Here is a 23,029-nt window from a genome sequence, read left to right on the forward strand (position 1 = left end):
TGGGAGTTGTGTCTCATAGGTTTCAACGCCATTTATTTCCTGAGTAGACACAGGAGTGATCTGCAAGGCTGCAAAGCACCGCAGTTCAGTGCTTATTTGGAATACGAAGACTGTTGGACAGAGGGAGTGACTTCCGAGTTAAGCACGTGCAGGATCGCGCTTGCTTGCTCGGCCTTCTTTGCATTCTAATTTCGAGTTGCGTAATAAGGGCGCTCCTCACTACTTTGTATTGGCAAATAAGCCTACCAGTTCTACGATGTGCACAGTGTGCTCTTTTTTTGTATACCGACCGCGCTGTTTACAAACACTTAACAATATTGTATGGCTATTTGACACATTTCCAAGCGACTCTCGGGTTAGAAAACAAACGCTGCCCCACCCACAGATCCACGTGGTTGGGAACAAAAATTAACCGGAACTGACTGGGAGGAAGGTCAGGTTTCTCATACGCGCGGAGGAGCCGTTGCGCATGGTCGCCGGAAGTGAGTGATAAAAAAACGACCGGAAGTGGGTGAGAAAAACCGGCCTTTCAACCAAACCGGAAGTTGTCCGAGGCTTATTACGCACGCACATGTTACCTTCGCTTGCTTTGGTGGCCGCTGTCTTGAAAACATGAAGCTCCTGACGCACAACATGCTCACCTCCCACGTGCGAGGAGTGAGGCCCGGTGGAGGATTCCCCCTTCGTATCCAGGTAACGGGGATTTCTTCAGACCACGCCCACTTTCCCACTCTAGAATTGGGTGGTGGGAGCAGAGTATATATAACGTGGGGACTTGACAGCCAGGGTCCCTCCTTCACACTCACCCGCCGCTTTGTTTTTGCTGCCTAAGTGGAATCTGGTGTTTATGCTTGCTGACAACAATCACCAGTATTTAGCATCTCTATAGTGCTTGCTATGAACAATCGTTTAGCTGAAAAACAATGCTGTAAGGTTGAGCTTTGTCTCTATTTATTGTGTTTATTTCCTACCTTTTCTCCAAGGGACTCAAGGTAGAGTATGTGGAATACAGCCTTGCTGTCTTATATCAAGTCAGATTGTTGGTGCATCTAACTTTGTCAAACTTGCTGGTAGTGGTTCTCTGGGGTATCAAACAGAGCCTCCTTGGAAATGGTGTATATTAAAATTCTGATTTATTTAAACACGCACACACATCTTCCCCCTAAGGCCACTTGCGAGTTATGTGACAAGTGAATTAGTGGCTTTCTAGTTCAGTTCAGTTCAGTTTCTTAGCCACAATACTGCATCCATTCTCATTTATATAGCACATTTCATGTGCTGAAATTTCTTTATTTAGAATGTTAGTAATCTGTAGACTATTATTGTTGTAGATTTGTGGTGCAGAAGTAATACACATCAGTTTTGTCCTATCTGCTTACTGTCCAGTCCTACATATACCTGCTTGGAAATAATCCCATTGAGCTCAATGGAGTTTATTTCCAGAGAGGTTGGGATAGGTTTGCACCATTAGTAAGTTTAGTGCCAAAATGGAATTCTGTACCTGGGACTTCACGTGTCATGCCTTTGTTACCACACTGCATGTGACATAAAGCTCTGCTGCAGGGGTGGCCGATGTGGAGCTCTCCAGATGCCATTGTACTACAACTCTCATCAGCTTCTGCTAGCATGGTAAGGGATGATGGGAGTTGTAGTCCGAGTACATCTAGATGGCACCATGTGGACTATGCCTGTTCCAATACCATTCTCTCTGTCCTCCTCCCCCTCCACCCCTCCCACCTCTGGGAATCCTACTACACATAGGGAAATGCAGGGGAGGAAATATTTGTTCCCTTGTTCTTTGAGCCACGCTGCTCTCCCATCAGTCTTTCTCCCCTCTAACAGGCCACAGAAGTGAAGGTGAACAATGTCGATTTCAACCCGGAGTTCACAGCGCGGATGGTACCCAAGGTGGAATGGGCGGCTTTGGTAGAGGCAGCGGAGAGTGTGAGTAATTGGCTCTGGAAGTTTTTTGGGGGGCAGGGGGAGACTGGCTAGAATTATAGAGGTGTAGTCTCTTTTTTCCCTTCCTACAGCCAATTGCTATTTATATTTTTGTATGTGTGTGTACACACACACACACACACACGATTTCCTTCATTTACTGTAAACCACCATGGGAATTTATGAACTGAAGGGTGTTGTATGCCTAAATAAACTTGTGTTTAGACTTCTGCACAGTCTGGAGAATGGACAACTTGTATGTCTCAAATGAACCAAGTGACATAGGAAGGGGAAGGAGACCACAGATTTTCAAATGTGTTCCTTGACTGGTGGAGATCTAAGGCAAAGAGCATATAGGTTCCCCGCAGTTAGTCAAGACTGCCTGTGGAGGACAGAAAAGTTTTCCATTCCTGACTTGGTGGAGGTGGGCCCACCCTGTCTTCTGCCGCCACCTGAGCAGACAAATGCCAGAGTGAAGCTCATGGGTGGAGTAAAATAACCAGTATTTGGTGATTAAAGAGAGATAACTGGTCTTTGAATAGTGTGGAAGGTTGTGAAAATGGCACAAACTGTTATATTCTGCATCCTTCTGCAGTTGGGTCACCGATCAGACCTGCCCCCTGAGCCCATCCCTGACTTCGAGAGCAATGAGGATTTCCTTCGAAAAGTCCATCATGTGCTGATGGAGGTAAGGGAACCTCTTCTTTGCCTGTTTCCCACCCCGACCCACAGAAACCTGTCATAATGCAGTGTGACCACTTGCCTCAATTTCCAGGAGCAAAATCTAGCATCTTTCCAATGCTGTGATATCTTCACCTATCTTCTCTCTCTTCACCTTGCCACTTCCTGTTTTCAGCTCTCAAAGTGGTGTGCAGTTCCCTTTACCTGCTGTTTTTATATTTCTTCTCGTACAGGTGGAAGTGGTGGAAGGTGTGCTGAAATGCCCAGATACTGGGCGTGAGTTTCCCATAACTAAAGGGATACCCAACATGTTGCTGAGCGAAGAGGAGACTTGAGCTGGTTTGTGTCAATGGAGCTTTGAGAAGCAAGCCTTGCGGGTGAGGGGGGGTGGGATATGTTCCTGTGGAAAGCCCAGCACCCTTATTTTTCTGTTGGGGGGAGGAGATGCTCTGAATATAATATTGGGTTGCTTTTTTGTGCATGTAAATAAATACAAGTTCTTGAATATCGGTGTGTCGATTTAACTATGTGGATCTCTTGTCGTTGCCCCTTATTGTGTAGGTGCTTGATCTCCCCGTTTCTCAGCCTTATTCTTCACAGTTTTTAGCAGACGCATCTTTTCTTCCTCCCCCAAGAATACAGAGTGGGTTTAACTGTGCAACGGAATGAGCTTGCAGAGTTCTGAGGTCCCAGAATGAACGGTGGTATTTTAGACTGCAGTCGGGGAATGCCATTTTTGAATGCACTCCTATATCAGTTTATTTAAAAACAACACACCTTGTAAGTAGAAAGTTAGCACAGCAACAGGAGCAGGGAGGCTCTAGCTCTCCCTGATGTGCTAGGTTTTTTGTTTAATGTGCAGGGTATTCTTTGCAAATCAGGACAGCTTTCCATAGTAATTTATGGCCTGCAGACGTATGTGGCTCAGTCATCTGTGGCCTGATGCTGTTTGTTCAAGCAGGCAAAGTGGCACTATCCCATCACCGCTCAGACTCTGCCTCAATTATCAGGAGGTCAAATTTCCTCATCCTGAACTTTGAGGGGGTTAGATGAGAAAGTGCATTCACCCTCCCAGAGCTCCAGTCACTATTACAGAGAATTCAGACAGGGATGGCAAAGTCTTTTTGATCTGAGGACCACATTGACACTCTGCCACCCCTCCAAGGGCCTCATGCCTCTTTCAGCTGGAACATGTGCCAGTGGTAGGTGGGGAAAAGCAGGCGGGATATTGGAGGAGATTCCAGAAATTTCTACAAATGCACAAAGATCTCTTCATCCAGGCAAGTAAGAAGCATGGATTATCAGAGTTCAAGGACACATTCCAACCAGGGAGGCTACACAGCAAGACGAGGAAGGGGTGTGGCATAGGGAGAATTCCAAGAATCTGATAGGGAGGTGGCGATTTATAAAAAATAAATGTTGCGATGACCACCTACCTGCAGGGCTTATACAAAAGAATTAGATCATTTCTCATGGAGAACATTATCAGTGGCTATCTTAAGCTCTGCCTCCACTGTCAAAGGCAGTATGGGCCTCTGAATACCAGCTGCTGGGGAATAGCAAGAGTTGCTGTTTCACTTGGATCCTGCCTGTGGGATTCCCATTGTGTTATCTGGTCAGTGTGAGAACAGGAAACTGGACTGGACAAGTCTCTTTTAATGTTCTTAAGGACAAGTCTTTGGGAAGAAAAACTGAACTATATATCAGAAAGCCCCAGCATCACACCCTCCAATATTTCACTGACATAAACAGGGAGTTGTTTGTAAGACCTCTAGCTAGTTTATCCCATTTGACCACCTTATGGATGGTTTCTTAGGCCATTCATTCATTCCCAGGGTGCTTGTAATTTAGATGACAAGCTCAGCTGACTTTTTCCTGACAGCATACATTGCTTTGTTTGGGGGGGGCAGCCAAAGTTGTTGAGCTTTTATTAAGAAATCAAAGTTTCTTGGGAAATCGCGGGTAAAAATACATTCGCTTCTGCTGGGGTGTGGGGACAGAACCTCAGGTAACCGAGTACTTTCAATGCTTTTCAATATTTGTGGATCCAGAGGGCACACCTGCCCCCCTGGGCTATGCCAGTGTGTTTTCCCAGCCTCATCACACACCACGCAGGAAGACAACAACAGACAGCAGTTGACTGTCAGGCCGCAATGACCTTTTTTAATTTGTTCAGTAATAGAGCTCTCTATGAATGTGTATGTGTAGCCGCCTATACACAAATCAGAGGTATTTATAATATGTACACACACATAATTTAATACAAAAAAAATTTCTCCAGCTTCTCCTCTCCCCTCCGCCCCCCGCAACCAGGGCAAGGGAGGCTGCAGCCCACCTCCCTCCCATGCGTAGGTGGGGGGGGGGGGGAGGAAGCGAGCCAGAAATGGGGTAGATTTCTTTTTCCTGCAACAAATATACAGTAAAATATATTGCTATGTACACGGCTCTCAGCTACAGGCCATGCAGCCTCCCTCCTTGGTTTAAGTTAGAGCAGGAACAGGGAAGCTGCAGGCCACCGCAAGCGTCGTTGTCGGACTCCAACTCCCATCAGCCCCTGCAGCCAGCGTGGCCCATGGGAGTTGTAGTCCCAACAGCTGGTGGGCCAACGTAGCTTCCCCACCCCCCTGGTTTGGCGGGTCAAAAGGGAATTAAGGAGAGGCGGGGAAGAGGTTTCATTTATTGCTTTGGGTGTAAGATGGGGTTGGCTTAATGGGGACGCAGGAAGGAACTAGCTGCTTAGCCTCGTAGTGTGAGGGGAGTTGTGGGAGCGGGGTTGATATGAAATCACACCTGAAAAAAAAAGCACAAATTGCCTTTTTAACTATTGCTACAAGGGAATTAAGTGAAAGAACTTTGGATGGAGCGTGAAAGGCCCTGCCTTTTCCCTTCTGCAGAGGAGGAGCGGGGGGGGGGCTGGACTCCCACCACTGCAGCCGCACACTCAAACACACCCCTTTCCCCAATTTTTTTAAGGCAGACTCCATGCAAAGCAGAAACGATGTAAGACACAACCTCCTCTCCCCCCTGCATCATGGGGACCCTCCCCCAAGTTTTTAAATAATTATTATTATTAATATTATTATTATTATTGCTTATAAGTGATAATGCAACATTCCCAGAGGGAGGATGGGCCTTTGTGAGGGAAAGAGAAACGGGGGGCGGACTATCGTCCCCTGAGAGACGCCCTAATAAAGAAACTCGGTACTAAGGAGGCAGAAAGGAGGTCAAAAAGAAAAGAAAAGTGTTGTGGGTCTTCCTTCCCCTCCCCAAATCTATCTCCCTCCTTATTTCTGGAGAGCTGTGGATCTACGGTTTCGACACTCTCACCCTCATTAAGGTGCATTTGGCTGGGCCCAGCCCAGGGGCAAAACCAAGATGGCGTTTGAGTGGTGTAGGAAAGAGGCCGTGAACCTCCTGTCTCTGCTCTCCATCCCATGCTATCCTGTAGCTGCATCCTGGGGCAAGAACAAACCATTCACCCCCCCAACACACACACACACACGTGCAGACACACACACACAACCCTCCCCAACAACTACCCTTCCTCTCCCTCCTCCATGCCTCGCAAATGCAATATGGCTTCCAGGCTAGAGCTACAGTGGCTAACACCCACCCCCTGCCCTTCCCCAAGTTAATAAATTAAAAATTAAAGTATGGCTTCCAGTGTGAATGTCAAAACTTTCTCTGTCTCCCTTTCTCCCTGCCCCACGTTGCGGCAGCCCAGCCTCTGGCGTCCAGAAGGGCTGGTGTTTTGTGTTGTTGTTTTTTTTAAAAAAAAAACTTCTCTGCCTCCCCCATGGGGTCCGTTCTCTTCAGAAAAGAAAAAAAAGTCAGCCTCAGTGCAAAGCAATGGGCAGCTATCACATTTGCATACATTGAAATGCGTTTTTTTAACATGAGGCAGACGAGCGGCGGTTCTGGGAGGGGGGGAAACCCAAGCCCCGTTCCATTTCTGCACGCGCGCCCCCCCAACAATCTCCAATAACCAGTCAGCCTGTACTTTGCTCCCCTCCCCAAATCCTGTCCCCTGCCCTCCCCTCCCGGCCTCCTCCTTCAGTCCATCATTGCTTCCAGCATCTCCAGGAAAAGCTTATGCATGGGGACCTTGCCCTCCAGTTTGAGGCTGTAGAAGTGGTGGAGGACGCGGGTGGCTGTCTGGCGGAGGAGGGGCAGCGTGAGGAGGAGGCGGCCGGCCCGGCGGGGCTCCTCGGGCCGCCTCGATGCTTCGTATTCCAGCAGGGCCTCGTGTAGCACGTCCCGGAGCCGCTGCACGGCTGCCATGTCCTCAATATGCACCGAGTCTGGAGGAAACAGGAAGGGTGGGAAATAGATGCACACAGCAGCCATTAGGACCCCCTAGCTTGATGGAAGAGACTCCGGGAGCTTCAGTAGCCGGGAGTACCTTTTGCCACTCTTGTTTTTTGTTGTTTTTTAAAAAAATCTTATTGATTTTCCAAAAATTTTAAACAAACAAACAAACATAAATCTCAACCATATTTAAATCTAACTTAGTAACATTGTTAAGTGACATTCTCGTATCCCCCTGGTTGAATTTCAGTGTATATCATTATTAACGGTTTTCCAAAACCAATATTCTTATAAAATTAACTTGATCACTGAACATCTTTCTTTCTCTCCAATTCGGCATTAAACATAGTAATTCATCACATTGCATATTTAAATCCTAAGCCTATCTGGTATTTGCAAGCTTTTCCAATTAATTAAACTTAACATATTTAACTAAATGATCTTTAAATTTCATCCATTCTTCCTGGTAATCTTCCTCCTTTTGCCACTCTTGGACAGGGGCAGCCTGGCCATGTTAATTCATGCACTGAGATTGCTGAGGGCACTTTTTAAACCTGTATAGGGATGTTTATAATGTTTGATGTTTTATTATGTTTCTGTATATGCTGGAAGTCACCCAGAATGACTCGGGAAACCCAGCCAGATGGGTGGGGCTCTATTATTATTATTATTATTATTATTATTATTATTATTATTATACCCTGCCCATCTGGCTGGGTTTCCCCAGCCACTCTGGGCGAATCTGAACAGAATATTAAAAACTATAAAACATCTAACATTAAAAACTTCCATAAACAGGGTTGACTTCAGATGTCTTCTGAAAGTTGTGTAGTTGTTTATTTCCTTGACATCTGATGGGAGGGTGCCACTACCGAGAAGGCCCTCTGCCTGGTTCCCTGTAATCTCACTTCTCACAGTGAGGGATCTGCCACAAGGCCCTCGGAGCTGGACATCAGTGTGGGGGTGGAGACGCTCCTTCAGGTACACTGGGCAGAGGCCGTTTAGGGCTTTAGACTTTGGGCTAGTCACATACCCACCTCACAGGGTTCTTGTGAGGAGAATACGGAGGATCTGGGCAGAGCAATGTATGCCACCCTGGAGGAAAGGTAGGATATAAAAACAACAATAAACACTGTGGGGAAACCCCCCACCTCAACCACCTGGCATCTCTCTGCCTGTGAAAGGGACTCACCTGAGTTGGCAAGCGCCAAGGCCTTGAGAAGCACATATTCCTCTCGCTCCAGGCGCAGGGCCCGGTACTTGCGCACAAGCTGCAGGACCACCCCACTGAGCTCCAGTAGCCCCGCCGCCCTTGCCGCCTCCTCGTCCAGAGCAAAGTCCTCCGCGAAGACGATTTCGTCCTCGCAGGGCAACGAGCGCCAGGCCACCCCCAGCAGCAAGACCTCCAGCCACACGCTCTGCAGGACAGACATCTGGTCCGCCAAGGACAGCGCCGGAAATCCTGAGCCAGGAAGGACAAAACAGGAAAGAAAAAGATGAAGAGGGATTAATTCACAGCTAACTAGCTGGTTGCAGGGTGGCCTGTGGCGAGCGGAAATTGATTCTAAGCAACCATGCTTGGAAATGATTTTTTTGGGGGGGGGGATGAGGTTTCTGTCAGGTGGATTTGTAGCTGGTTGACTGACTGAACCCAAAGAGTACTCATTAATGGTTCCTCATCATCCTGGGGAAAAGTGACAAGCGGGGTGCTGCAGGGTTCTGTCCTGGACCCATTGTTGTTCAACATCTTTATAAATGACTTGGATGAAGGAATTGAGGGGAAGCTTATCAAATTTGCAAATGACACCAAATTGGGAAGGGTAGGTGACAGAATTGTGATTCAAGATGACCTTAGACTGGAGAACTGGGCCAAAACTAACAAAATGAATCTCAAAAGAGACAAATATCAGGTTCTACACTCAGGCAAGAAGAACCAGCCGCACAAATATAAGACTGGGGACACCTGGCTTGCTAGTAGTACATGTGAAAAGGATTTAAGGGTCTGGTAGACCATAAGCTTAACACAAGTCAACAGTGTGATGTAGCAGCAAAAAAGCTAACGCTATTCCCATCTGCATCAACAGAAATGTAGCTTTCATATCAAGAGAAGCAATAGATCCCTCCCAACTCTACAATTCTATGAATCTATGAATAGAGTGGTACTATTTTGCCTTGATCAGACCACACCTAGAGCACTGTGTCGAGTTTTGGGCACAATTTAAGAAGGATGCTAACAAGCTGGAATGTGTGCGAAGGAGGGCAACCAAGATGATCCAGGGTCTGGAAGCCAAGCCTTATGAGGAACGGTTGAAAGTTGGGTGTGGTTAGCCTGGATAATAGGAGACTGAGGGGAGATATGGTAGCCATCTTCAAGTATTTAAAGGGTTGTCACATGGAAGGTCGAGCAAACTTGTCTTCTCCTGCTCCAGAGGAGAGGATCCCAAAAATGGCTTTGAGCTTTCCAACCGGACACCGGGAAGAACTTTTGGATGGCAAGAGCTGTTCGACGGTGGAACAGACTTTTTCAGAAAGTGATGGGCTCTCCTTCATGGGAGGTTTCTAGACAGAGGTTGGATGGCCCTCTGTCATGGATGCTTTAACAGGTAGCTAGGAGTCGCCGGGAGAGAGTGGATGGCAGAAAGAGAGAAAGCAATGGGGTGCCCCATGCACCACCACCAACTCTGGATCCCATCAGAGTATTCCTGAGCCTTGTGCCAAGCTCAGCAATGGACCAGAAGTCGTTGTGGGTCTTTGAACAGTGGCAAGGTAATATCTGCGCAACAGCCGGACAGGCATGACCTCGAGCCAGCCCTTCTCTCTCACCTGGTATGTTTTTGGCCCAGCCGATGATGACCACGATCTCCCGGTCAGCCAGATCGCACAAAGTGCTCGCTGCTTTGGCGGGACTGTCAGGAAGTGCGGGGTCAGGCATGGCGTACAGCTTCTCAGGCTCCGCCACCAGCAAGTGCGACACCATTGTGTTCATTGGAGCTGCAGGGAGCGGGGGTGGAAGAAAGGATGGTGAGGATCAAAGATGAAAGAAAGAGAAGTGTCAGGAGTAAGTTGTACACTCCAGATTCACAAATCTCCCTTTCTTCGCTTGGGGGAAGTATTCCCAAATTCAGCTAATGTTGGTTGGCAATTAGGCCCCAGAAGCTGCTGGACTCCAACTCCCATGATCCTTGATCATCGATGATGCTGGCTGGGACTGATGGGAGTTAGAGTCCAACAGAGTCCAGAGGGCCACACGTTCCTCAGCCTTGATCTAATCAGGGAAGTGGGCCAAAGGAGGCCAGGGCCCACGTTTCTCTCTCATATTTTCTCATTTTGCCATCAATCATAGCTGTACCTGCCAGCCTAAGAGCCACTTTAAACACAAGAAAAATCAAGATGACACAATCCTCCTGGAACTATGGCACTCCAGAATGCACCACACATGTGTTTGTACGTGTTTGTGGGTAAAACACATGTCTAACGCTCCCCAAAGATAGAACAGCAACTTCTTCCCTGCTTGTGGGAAGTTAGCCTATTAGGGATCCTGGAATAACTGGTGGTTTTTGCTTTTAGTATTTTTTGTTACAACAATCAACGATAACAAACTTCAACAAAGTATGCAGTAGTGATGTTCTGGTCAAATTACCCACTCTCCCTTTTGAATTTGCATATGAGTTACAACACATTAAAGCACTGACGACTCTGCAGACAGCATAAGTGGGATTTATATTTGTAAACTCCTTAGAAGCCTGTTTAGCAGTAAGTGGCATATAAACAAATAGATAAGCTTTCTCTCGGATGCACCTGTTTTTTAATGTACATTACAAAGGGGAACATTCAATTGAGCAATGTCATCCCCTCTCAATAGTACAGGCCCAGAGGGCAATACCGCATGTTCTACAAAACGAAAGTGTAGCTGTTAAATCCTGGCCTACGCTCTCTTCTTCTTCCTCCCAGGGTTGTGCCTGCCAGGTTGCCAAGGTAACAAGCGTTGCTCACATCAGAAGCCCTTTTCCAAGGGGATAATTCCACAGTGAGAATGGTACCATTGCTGGCTCCTTAAGGTTAGGAGGAGAGATTAAGGAAGCCCAGCTTCAACAAGCGGGGAAAGGCAGAGCATTTTCTGGTTCAATAAAACACTCCGGAGTCCAAGCCTATAGGAGACACTTGTGGGGATAGAACCTCAGGCCCAGGAGTGAAATGCGGCCCTCCAAGCCTTTCTATTTGGCCCTCAGAACTCTCTTTGGGCCACACCTCTTCACTGGCTCTGCTTCAAACCCTCCTTAAGTGTTTTGGCCTAGCTGAACAGCATCCTTAAACTCTAGCAATGCCTCTTGCTTGCTTGGAAGAATGGTACAGATAGGTGCTTGTGGAAAACTAACCCGTGGTACAAAGGCAAAATAAATATTCTTTCTGTCGCCCTCTTTTGCTTCTGGACCTGCTCACCGCTGGCATGTGGCCCCCGGAACATCGCCCAGAGGAGAATGTGGCCCCTGGCTTGAAAAAATGTTCTCTGGCTCTAGGATGGAGACATAGCCAAGTACACTTCTGTATGGGTCACACGCCCTGGGCCCCTTTATCCCCAAACTCTGGATAAGAGTATGGGATTCAGGGGGGCACTGCAGTCCTTTACCTGGTTTCTTGGTGGTCGCTGTAGCAATTTGTGGGGTGACGAATGCACTGGGGTAAGTGGCACCCTCCACCTCAGGCCGGCGCTTGTACTTCTGACGCCCTCCTCGCACCCGGTCGAGACGTACCCCTGGAGAAGACCAAAGTCGATTCAGAACCTTTTCAACCTGTTAGGAGCTCCGTCTTCCTCCTGCAATTCCTCTCCCCCCCCACAAGCCATTTCACATTTGCCGTGCACCTTCCCGCCCCGTCAACCTTGGTGCCACGCCCGAGGTTTAGACCCCGAGGCCCTAAGCCGTACCTTCCTTGAGCATGCCCACGCGCAGGCACTTGGTGAAACGGCAGGCCTGGCAGGCTTTCCTGCGCCGCTTTGTGATCTCACATTCGTTGGTGGCCGGACAGCTATATTCAATGCTGCCTGAGAGAGAAAGAGAAAGGGCCAGAAAGCTTAAAAAAGCTATAGTATAAATAATATATATGCATTTACTCAAAAATATTATTTGTTTATTGCATTTATATCCCACTTCCCTCCCCCCCAAGGAGCTCAGTGTGGCATATATGGTTCTCCCACTTCTCATTTAATTCCCACAACAACCTTGTGAGGTAGGATAGGCGGAGAGGAAGTGACTGAGCCCAAGATCGCCCAGCGAGTTTCCTGGCCGAATGGGGATTTGAACCCTGGTCACCCAAGTCCTAGTCTAACATTCTAACCACTGTACTTCTTGACCCTGACTTTTGACACTTGAGGTGTATATTTTTAGGACCCACCTAATTTCTGTGTGATACTGAAATATTGCGTGTATGTACATACACACAGGCAATATTTCAATATTAATAATGTTTTAATTGTTGTAACCTGCCCTAGGACCTTAGGGTGAAGGTCAGGTTATAAATTGTAGTAGCAGTAATCAGCACTGGCTCTTGCATTTTGTTGAAAGAAAGCATTTTTATATCAAAATGATGTTTGAATTTTAAGTGGAAGCTTCAGTCATGAGTTCTGAGTTTTGGGGTATTTGGGGGTCTCTCGCCCATTAATAGGGCATTTTAAATTCAGATATTTTGTAAAGACATCTCCTTTTGCCCACACTTTCCTGTCCCTGGTTTTTGTTTTGTTTTGTTTGATTTCATTGGATTTCTGTTTTTAATTTGCTTTTAGAAGCATTTTACACTACTGTTCTACCGTTGCTGGGTTGTTGTTGTTGCTTTATTTTTGTTTTAATAATATTGCTTAATGCCTTAAAGTCATACACCACTTAGAGGTGTTTTTTTTAAAAAAAATAAAATCAAGCAATGCTCCTAAATAAATAAAATAAAAACCTCTGTTCAAGGAAGACAAAAGTTTGCAGCCCACGTTAGTCATACACAGAGTAAATCCACTGATGTGAATGGACGTGACTAACTTAGGGTCATTGCCAGTCAGTGTCAGTGGATAATACTGAGCTAGATAAAGTAATGGCCTGACTTGAGATAAAAGTAGCTTCCTATGTTCCAAATGCCACATTAGCCAAGTGGAACCTCCAGGTGCAGTAATAGTATACCTCAAATTACTGGTTATGAGGCGGGAGAGGCTACTGCCTTCACAGACTGTTTGTGGGCCCTTCTTGTGCTTTTATCCATCAGCCCCTATCCAGTGCTACAAAACAGATCAAGGAAGCTGTATCAGTGCAAAGGTTCAGGAATGACACAAGTTCAGGAAGTATTTCTTCATGGAATACATACTTAACTTATGGAATTCCCCCAGCACAAGATGAGGCAACAGCACTGAGCTGAAATGGCTCTTTTCTTAAATTCCGTAAGTTCATGGAGGAAGAGAAGTCTATTGGGGAAAGTGTGTGGCTCAGTCGTAGAGCATGAGACGCTTCATGCTCAACATTTTGCCCAGTGTCGGATTCAAGCCCAATGTTGGGCAAAACATTCCTGCATTGCAGGGGATAGGACTAAGTGATTCTCATGGTGCCTTCCAACTCTATGATTCTAGGACATTCAGAGAGAGAGAGAGTCTGTCTAAGGCCACATTCATACCATACATTTAAAGCAGCATTGTACCATGCTAAACAACCACGTCTTCCCCTAGAGAATTCTGGGAGCTGTAGTTTCTTAAGAGTGCTGAGAATTGTTAGGAGGACGCCCCTATTCCTCTCATAGATAAACGTTTCTGATGATTGTTAAGTAATCAATCCCTCTTCCCAGGGAACTCTGGGAATTGTAGCTTTGCGAGGGGAATAGGGGTCCCCTAACAACTCTCAGCATCCTCAACAAACTAAGGCTCCCAGAATTCTTTGGGGGAAACCATGTCTGTTTAAAGAGGTATCACAGTGCTTTTAGTGTACAGTGCAAACGTGTCCAAACATGGTGGGGAATCCCTGAAGAACAGCCAGGACCAAAATAAGAAGTTCATAACATGAAAGGAGCCCTGCTCGATTAGGCCAAAGGCCCATCCAATCTCAGCATTCTGTTCTCTCGGTAGCCAACCAGATGCCTATGGGAAGACCACAGGCAGGACATGGAAGCAACAGCAATCTCCCCACTGGTATTCAAAAGGTAGGCTGCCTCTGATTCCAGAGGTAGTCTAGAGCAGTGTTTCCCAAACTGGGTCTCCAGCACTACAACTCCCATGATCCCTAGCTAGCAGAGCCAGTGGTCAGGGAATTGTAGTCCAAAACCAGCTGCAGGCCCAAATTTGGGAAAGACTGGTCTTTCCCCAAGACTTTTGTCTCTCCACACTGTGCCACATTTTATGCACCTCTACTAAGTCCCCGCTTATTCTAAACTCACAAAGCCTCAAATACTGGAGCCTTTCCTCACAAGCCCACCCAGGGATGGCTGTGGGCAGAATTCCTGCATTGCAGGGGGTTGGTCCCTTCCAACTTTACCATTCTATGATTCTAAAGGAGTTACTTCACCCCCTCGTTCAGTTCTTTTTCTTAACCTTTTCCAGCTCTACAAGATCCCTTTTTGAGGCACGGAAGCCAGTACCGTACATAGTATTTCAAGTGCGTACTGCACCATAATTTGCATAAAGACATAATCTTGGCAGTGTTTTTCCCCAGCCCCCTTTTCAAACCATTTCCTAAGGATTCCCAACATGGAATTCACATTTTTCACAGCTGCTGCACACTTGATCGCAGCAATTTAATTATAGTACTTCTTACAGACCAACTTGGTAAAATGCATCCTATAGGTTGGTGCTGTTTGCCACAGCAGCTAGGAATTTACATTCAAAAGGTGGGGGGGGTTAGGAGGGGGGTTATGGGAGACCTTTTAATGATTTTAATGAAGTGATGTGCTGATGCTGGATGCTGTAAATGTCAATTAAACTCTGTTAATGGAGAAAACTATGTGTGAGCAAGAAGCGAGGGTGTTTGCTTTTGCAAAGCCCTTTCATAATGCGCAATAAAGTTCATTCATACTCAGACTTCCTACAGTTTTATTAATCTCCACAAGTAAAAGGGACTTCTTTCTCCACCCCCTCCCCAAGTAAGCTGAACATTTAGGAAAGAGACCTAGAATATCCCTGAACAGGACAGTCCAACCCCTCACCATGGCACCAGCCCTGTTAACATCTATTCACCATGATAGCTAAATAGAACCTCACTTTTAAGAGACAGTCTACCAGAGGGGCAACAAGCGTCTCAGAAAGGTCTATCTGTCATCGGAACAACAGGATGTGAGACTAGATCAGGGGTGGGGAACCTGCAGCCTTCCGGACTACAACTCCCATCATCCTTGACCACTGATGACGCTCACTGGGACTGATGGGAGTTGTAGTCCATCACCACCTGGAGGTCCAAAGGTTCCCCAGATGACCTGATCCAGCAGGGGCTTTTTCTTCTTAGGAACATCAGAAACTGCTTTATAGCAAGTCAGTCCATTGGTCCATCTAGCTCAGTACTGTCTACCCAGACTGGCAGCTGCTCTCCCGGGTTTCTGGTAGGGGGTATTCCCAGCCTGACCCAGAGATGCCGGGAATTGAAACCTTCTGCATGCAAAGCAGATGCTCTCTCACTGCCCTTCCTCAAACAAAGACCCCTTTTCTTCCCTAACAGCTTTAGGGGAACCACAGACTTCTCTTGCAGCGCCCAGGCAGGGGTGGCCTACCTTGGATAGTCCTCTTGAAGAAGGCCTTGCAGGCTTCGCAGGAGGCCACGCCATAGTGGTACCCTGAGGCAACGTCCCCGCACACCAAGCACAGCCGCTTGGGCATGGCGCTCAGCATGTACTTCCCCCGCCCGGGAGGATCGTCCGGGTCGTCATCATGGCGTCGCCGGGAGGCCCCCGTCCCAGCAGGCAGCGCCCCAGCGGTCTCAAGCTCTTGTGGGGCCCCGCTGGCGCTGGTGTCCGAAGACCCGCTGGGGCTGTGCTGGGCGAGGCTGTCTGGGGAGGCCGGCTCCGTTTTGATGAAAAACTCTGCCCGGCGTTCCCGGGATGACATGGCTAGAGAGGGCTGCAGGAAAGAGGACACAGATGGGGTGCGTCAGAGAAGAGCTGCCACAACATACAAAAAAAACTGAACCAGCAGGAATGTTGGAAAATATTTCTAGGCCACATTCACAACACTATTGACGCCACTTTAAAGAGTCATGGCTTCCCCCCACAGAATTATGGGAGGTGCAGTTTGTTAAGGGTGATGAGAGTTGCCCGGAGACCCCTATTTCCCCCCAAAAGCTACAACGGCTGGCGCTCCCTGGGAAGAAAGATTGCCTGATAAATCACTCTGTGCACCTTTAATTCCTAGGATGCTCTGGGGGAAAGTCAAAACTTAATTATTGAGTGCTTTAAATGTGTAGTGTACATGTAGATTGAGCATCTTAAAAACTGACGGAGTTGCACAGGTTAAGTCCATTTTCTTAAAAAATGGACAGAGCCCTTCAGTGTGATAAAGCTTAAAGGTGGTGTCCAAAGGCAGATCTTTAAAATAACGACGATTAATCCGTTTCTCACTCAGAAGGGACCACAATCACAAACAGAATTCGGCGGCCGGGCTGTGACAAAGAGCAGAGAGCCACAGTGCGCTGTCCCAAATCCTGCCCTGTCACTTGGATGTGCGTCACAAACCCACCACCCAATCAGGGACCAGCATGGAATTTGGGGGGCTAGGCCAAGTTATCCAACTAGGGGGAAGAATCTGACGACAAATCAATCAGAAGAACCGAGTCAGGGCGTGGGGGGGGGGACAACAACCCTAGTACAGTGGTACCTCGGGTTACATACGCTTCAGGTTACAGACTCCGCTAACCCAGAAATAGTGCTTCAGGTTAAGAACTTTGCTTCAGGATAAGAACAGAAATTGTGCTCTGGCGGCACAGCGACAGCAGGAGGCCCCATTAGCTAAAGTGGTGTTTCAGGTCAAGAACAGTGTCAGGTTAAGTACGGACCTCCGGAACGAATTAAGTACTTAACCCGAGGTACTTGGGGGCCTCCAGTTCCACTCCTCAATCTGGGGAGCTGTCCCCCACTGAAGGAAGTGTAGCATATACCCCAATTCTACATTCAACTCCATTGACGGAGGCATAGCAAGGAAGAGCTTTTGGGATGGCTAACCGTGGCTTAAATCAGACAGGCCAAGAGACTCTCTTCAAAATTTACTGCCTTTTTGGCAGCATGCTATGTGTGGATATGCGGGGGGAGAGTGTTCCTCACTCCATGAAGGCCCTGCTATGTAGGCCTCCCCCGTCTTATCTCATCAACCTACACACTGTCCACCCCACAGCTGCTGGCCTGGGATCCAGCATCCCGCCGGAAGAATGGAGCGGCCTCAAGGTCACTCCAGGGAGATACAATCAGGCACCCAGGCAGGGCTGACGATGGCATCAAAGGCAGTGCACTCTCGCTGCCTCTGGTCCGGTCCTGTCCTGTCCCTGACCGCCTCTTTGGAGAACAGCAACATTCTGGGGCTTTGAGAGTTAAATGTAAACACGCAGAGGACAGGAATAGCCGCTTGGCTCAGCAACCTGACATCTCTTCTCTCCCCCCTCCCTGCCCCTGCAACTTCAATGCAACAAAGATTAACCCTCCCACACATGAATTGTGCCCCCCTCCCATCTCCTGCACACCTTAGGTTAAGGCTCTCTGGCCCCCACCTCTTCTGGACACTGGATTGTTGAGGTTTCCTTCCATAACCAGCCAAGATTTCATACTGATGTCCTGGCTACATATTGGGAGGTTGTTGTGTCTCTCTGCCCTCCCCCTTCTGAGTTTGGAGAAGGGGCAAAAGTGACCAGGGAGAGTCGTTTTTAAATACCCCTCCTCAAAGCAACTAGGCCTGCAGTGCAGGGATGAAATGCAAATATGACTTTCAAATTGTACTGCTTTCACATTTCGATGTTTGCCGCCCTGGGCTCCTTTGGGACGAAGGGCGGGATACAGATTCCATAAACAAACACATAAAATTGATGAAACTATTATTAATAATAAGCACCTGCGGTTCATTAGCTAGCATTATTTGTGTGTTCTGAGCAGTGCCCTGAGCGAAAGAGAAAGACCAGTAATCACCCTAGGGCAGCGTCTTTAACTCCAGGCACGCAAGACACCTCTTAGCACACGCTCTGCCCCTGCACCCCTAAGTGACACCCCCGCTGTGCCTCTATTAATAGGTTTACCCTCCCCACTTTTGCCAGGCCAGTCAAAGGACCTTTGTCCTCTGTGGATCAGTGCATCACCCCTTACCCAATCGGGGACAAGAGTGGAGTTTATGCAAGAGGAGGAGGGGAGCAGCATGGGCCAAAGAGAGGGGGCTAGGAGACATTGCCCAACTTTCTCCCAACCCCCCCCCCCCAGTAAGCAGAAGCCATTCAGAAGAGTCCATGCGCACATCGGCCACAGACTTTCGATCGTTCTCAGGACTCCATAAAGCAGGAGACTTTGTGAAATCAGGGCAGCTGTCTCAGCCTCCCGGACACCTCTGCACACCACCTCCCTGCAGCTGAACAATGTGTGGTCATGTTTTCTCGGGCTCCATGTGGAAAGCCTATGTGCCCATGACCTTTGACCCTTCTGCAGTTCACTTCTGTCACTCTCCCCCGCACACCCCACTTACTACGGGCCGCAGTGCCCCCTAGTGGCTGAGCGGTGAGGCCAGCTGGGCAAAAGAGACAGGGCACTCTCATGTCTGAGCCCTCTCCTGTTCACACGTGCCCAGGCGCGCATGAGTTTGCTATGCACATGGCTGCAAAAAGGTTTCCCCATCCTGGCAGCTGCAGGGGGTATATGCATGCCGTGTCGGTACACACAAGGGAGACTTCTCCACTCATCTGGGCGCAGCACTTCAACATCTCCATGTGCGGCTGTGAGCACATCAGTGCGCCCTCCTTGTACATACGCAAGCATTTCTCTTTCAGTGCCCTTGCACCTAGGCAAGCAGGCCTACACAGGTGCCTACGAGGGACCCACCTACACCTGCACAACACACAATATCCGCACTATGTGACCTTAAATCATGTCCCCCACCCCCCACCCCGCCGGCTGCGCCATGCCCCACACTGCTTGTCCCCAGGTCTGCGCACTCTGCTGCAGGAGCACGACTCTGCCTGGCAGCGTCAACAGGGACATCCACACGAGCACTTTCATGCCCCTGATCTCTGCCCACACATCTCTCCACTCCCCCCCACACATGATTTTTGCCCTCTGCCACACTAACAGAGGCACTGCAATAGACGTGTGTACACCCGTAGTACACCGATATCTATTTGCATGTAAGTGAGTTCTGGCGCACTTGGGGGCGCCGGCGCGTCTACCGACGCGCGTCTGCCCCCGAATGGGGGCACCGTGGTGTGTGTGTCCCCCCCACTTCCAGAACCCTGCCTGCCCCCGCCCCCTGTTTTCTGGATCGGGCGCTCTCTTTCCCTGCAAGGCAACCAACCTCCCACAACGAAAGCGCCGGTCACATGGAGCCGGTTTGGAGAAGGGGGCTGGGATTGGGGGGGGCGCGATCGTCAGAATACTCCCCGCTTCTTCTTCCTCCTCCTCCTCCTCCTCCTTCTCACGATCGCACTGACCTTGGTCGCAGCCAAGGGCTGGGAGCTTCAGGAAGCGCTGGCGGCGGCGGGGTCCTAGCTGTGTCCGAGCGGGGCGGCTCAGTGGCCCCGCGCGCCGGGGACCGGCCGGGCCATGGGCTGGGGCTGCGCGCTCGCTCCTCGCTCCGGCTGTAGGACACAAAAGGACATCGCAACCCACTTCCTACTCGGCTTCCTCCAGCTGGTGGGGGCGGGGCCTGGAGATGAATATGCAGAGCAGAGGGGCGGGGACAACGCGGTCCCCCCCCCCTCCAAGGCGCTCGCTGCGCTCTTCTCAACAACGCGCGCCGGCCGCGGCTGCTGGCAACGTGGCGCCCGGAGAGGAGCAGCAGCAGTAGCAGCAGCAGGAGGAGGAGGACTCGGGGCGGGCGAGGGAAAGGTCGTCTCTTGCCCAACGCCCCCCGCGTGGTTGGGGGGCAAGCAGCCCGATCGCGGGTGGGGGAGACTTGGGTGTGCGCGCGTCCCGCTCTCTCCCCGCAGCCCCGCTTCTCAAGGTCACCCGGGAAATGGAACCTACCAGTTAAGGAGAAGGAGCTCCGTGGAGCCTCCACAGCCAGGGGCAGTCTACCTACGGGTGGGACAAGCAAGGAGGAGGGGACAAAAGATAAGGAGAGCTTTCCGCAGGCAGGTGGATGGCCCACCGGCCAAGCTTGAGCCAGGCACAGCGCCCGCATTCGGTTCTTCTGGCCGTGGCAGCCAGAGTGCGGTTGACCTCCGCACGGTTTGCAGAAGCGAGTGAAGCATGTGAGATGCTGGCGGCGAAAACAGAAACAGAGTTTTGTGGTACCTTAAGGCTTAACAAATGTGCCATCCGCAACCTTCCCCAACCTATCGAGCTACAAATGGCATCACCTTAGCCAGCACTACTTCATTTAATTTATTATTATTAGTATTAGTATTAGTATTATTAGTTTTGTGTAGTTATAAATTATATTTTTTACAATTATTTGTTACAAGTGGGTTCTGCAACAAAATGTTGCAGCATGGAGTGCTTCTGGTCTTGGCACCTGCAAGCTTGCCAGCTATGCCCTTTCCCAGAAAACTCCATTTCATTCCCCCATCTGCTTCCACATCACAACTAGCATTTTGTGCTCACTGAGCATGCTCAGTCCTTGAGCTGAGTGTGAGTGTCTGTACACTCACCCTTAGGATTCCTCCCCCTTTAAAGTTTTTTTTGACCAGTAAGCCCACAACATACATACATTTTTCTTACACAAACACAACCTTACATGGGCGTCAAACAAACAAACAGATAGGAAAGACAAGGGAGAAAGCAAAATAGGCAGTAGAAAAAACGTCAGGAGGAGGCAGGAGAGCTGGAAACAACAGTTGGCAATCCCATCAGCCATTGCACTGACCCTGGGAGAGTGTTTGGGCATCAGAGAGTTGGAGACAGAGAGGGCCTAGCAAGAGTATGGAGAGCAAGCAGAAGGTGATCTTAGCCCTCCTGGCTTTATGTGTTTTTGCACTTGTGGGCTTACTGTATTTGCAAATCTTGAGGCTCCCCATAGCCTCTTCATGCCTTCCTCTGTTGCATGGACAGTTCTATTTTAGCTGCATAAGACTTGACCCTTAAGAATGAGAGCTGGACCATCAAGAAGGCTGATCACCAAAGAATTGATGCTTTTGAATTATGGTGCTGGAGGAGACTCTTGAGAGTCCCATGGACTGCAAGAAGATCAAACGCATCCATTCTTAAGGAAATCAGCCCTGAGTGCTCACTGGAAGGACAGATCGTGAAGCTGAGGCTCCAATACTTTGGCCACCTCATGAGAAGAGAAGACTCCCTGGAAAAGACCCTGATGTTGGGAAAGATGGAGGGCACAAGGAGAAGGGAACGACAGAGGAGAGATGGTGGGACAGTGTTCTTGAAGCTACTAACATGAGTTTGACCAAGCTGCGGGAGGCAGTGGAAGACAGGAGTGCCTGGCGTGCTCTGGTCCAGGGGGTCACGAAGAGTCGGACACGACTAAACAACAAAAGATAGGATTATTATTAATGTTAACAACACAAGCTTGAAAGCTTGCTACTAACCAGGGCCGTCTTTAGCAGACACAGCGCTGGGGTGCAAATATCCGCCTAGCGCCCCCAAATTACCATGGATAGTGGGGGAAAGCTGCGCACTGCCAGCCATGGGGGCCCCCTGCAACTCTCCCCCATGCCGCTGTGGGAGAGCACTCCCCACAGAGGCTTGGGAGGGAAGCTGCATGCCCACCAGCCATATGGTTGATGGGGCGCAGCTGGCGTGCGTGCAGGGAAAGGGGAAGCCGCCAGCAAAGTTGCGTAGCTCCCCCACTCGCTGGGGCGCCCCTGAGAGACTGGCGCCCTGGTGCAACGCACCACTAAGCCCTATGGGGAAGACGGCTCTGCCACGACCATAACGAGACATAACAGTAAGTGAAACTATGGCTTAGCGTAAGCAAGCTGGCTATGGTTTGGCTTAGCGTTATGTCCCAACTTGGGCTTGTAGTTTATCTCCCCAGACAAACAAACCACAAACAATAAGACACAGAGCAAACCTTTGGTTACAAATCATGGCAACCCAACCTCTGTTTAAAAACTTATGGAGCCACCTTTGTCAATGAAAAACCTCCTCAAGAGTTCTCACAAATGAATTAGTCTTCAGCAGCAAGTTGTTCAAATCAATATGTCACCCTGCAGAGGAGGATCATAGAATTTGGCACCATATCATAGTGTGTGTGAGAAAGGGGGGGGGGAGAGGGAGAGAGGAAGATTATTGGCCCAAAGCCACTGAGTCCGTTCATAACTGAGTGGGGATTCGAACCCTGGTCTCCCAGGTCCTAGCCCAACACTCTAACCACTACACCACACTGGTTCTAGGCTGCCTTTCAAGACATCTCCCTCTCGCAAAACTTAAGTCCGTGCTCATATCAAATTCATTTTGAACAGCTGAAAAAAGAACCATTTAATTAAAACTAGCCATTTAAAACCAGCAGCGATACGTGCTGTTAGAAAAGGTCGGCTGAGCCCAGCGTTTAAATTACAAGCACCAGGGGAATAAATGGGTTTTAAACAGGCCTTGAAAACCATCAATAAGGCGATCAAATGTAAGACTGGGGGCCTTACAACATCTCCCTCTTTGCATCCGTGAAATGTTGCAAGGTGCGATACTAGGGCTCTCCAGCTCTCTGATCCTCGAGGGTTGCTGGATGAGGCCAAGAGCCTATGATGATGATGGTGATGATGATGATTATTATTATTCCGCCTTATACCCGCAGGTCTCAGGGCAGTTCACAAGATAAAATCACAAGATAAAAACACAAAATACATAATATAAATGAAAACAAGAACAACCCCAAAATCCCCCCTCCCCAACATATTTTAAAACGGTATTGGGTGTCAATGTTTAGCTGTGTGAAGACGTTCTTCCTTTTATCTGACCGGAATCTCCCACCATTCAGGATTATTTATTTTATTTTATTTATTTATTTGACTTATATACC

General features: G+C 48.8%; 2 protein-coding genes across 3 annotated transcripts; one reads left to right on the forward strand and one right to left on the reverse strand.

Moving 5' to 3' along the window:
* Positions 1-527: 527 nt before the first annotated feature.
* TRMT112 (tRNA methyltransferase activator subunit 11-2) lies at positions 528-3,127 on the forward strand. Its single transcript, XM_053367998.1, has 4 exons — positions 528-693; positions 1,843-1,944; positions 2,537-2,629; positions 2,856-3,127. Exons 1-4 carry the CDS (start codon positions 613-615, stop codon positions 2,955-2,957), a joined length of 378 nt encoding a protein of 125 aa, XP_053223973.1. The 5' UTR covers positions 528-612; the 3' UTR covers positions 2,958-3,127.
* A 3,269-nt stretch (positions 3,128-6,396) lies between these two features.
* On the reverse strand, positions 6,397-19,751 carry ESRRA (estrogen related receptor alpha). Of its 2 annotated transcripts, XM_053367984.1 has the most exons (7): positions 19,548-19,751; positions 15,652-15,997; positions 11,855-11,971; positions 11,558-11,683; positions 9,754-9,921; positions 8,123-8,392; positions 6,397-6,923 (listed from the first exon to the last, which is right to left on the reverse strand). In XM_053367984.1, exons 2-7 carry the CDS (start codon positions 15,983-15,985, stop codon positions 6,676-6,678), a joined length of 1,263 nt encoding a protein of 420 aa, XP_053223959.1. In that variant the 5' UTR covers positions 15,986-15,997; positions 19,548-19,751; the 3' UTR covers positions 6,397-6,675. The 2 variants fall into 2 exon arrangements, with proteins under 2 accessions (XP_053223959.1, XP_053223960.1); XM_053367985.1 differs by lacking the exons at positions 11,558-11,683; positions 11,855-11,971; positions 15,652-15,997; positions 19,548-19,751 and adding an exon at positions 11,307-11,447.
* Positions 19,752-23,029: the final 3,278 nt, after the last annotated feature.

Source organism: Podarcis raffonei, chromosome 16, assembly GCF_027172205.1.
Source record: "Podarcis raffonei isolate rPodRaf1 chromosome 16, rPodRaf1.pri, whole genome shotgun sequence".
NCBI classification, from domain to species: domain Eukaryota; kingdom Metazoa; phylum Chordata; class Lepidosauria; order Squamata; family Lacertidae; genus Podarcis; species Podarcis raffonei.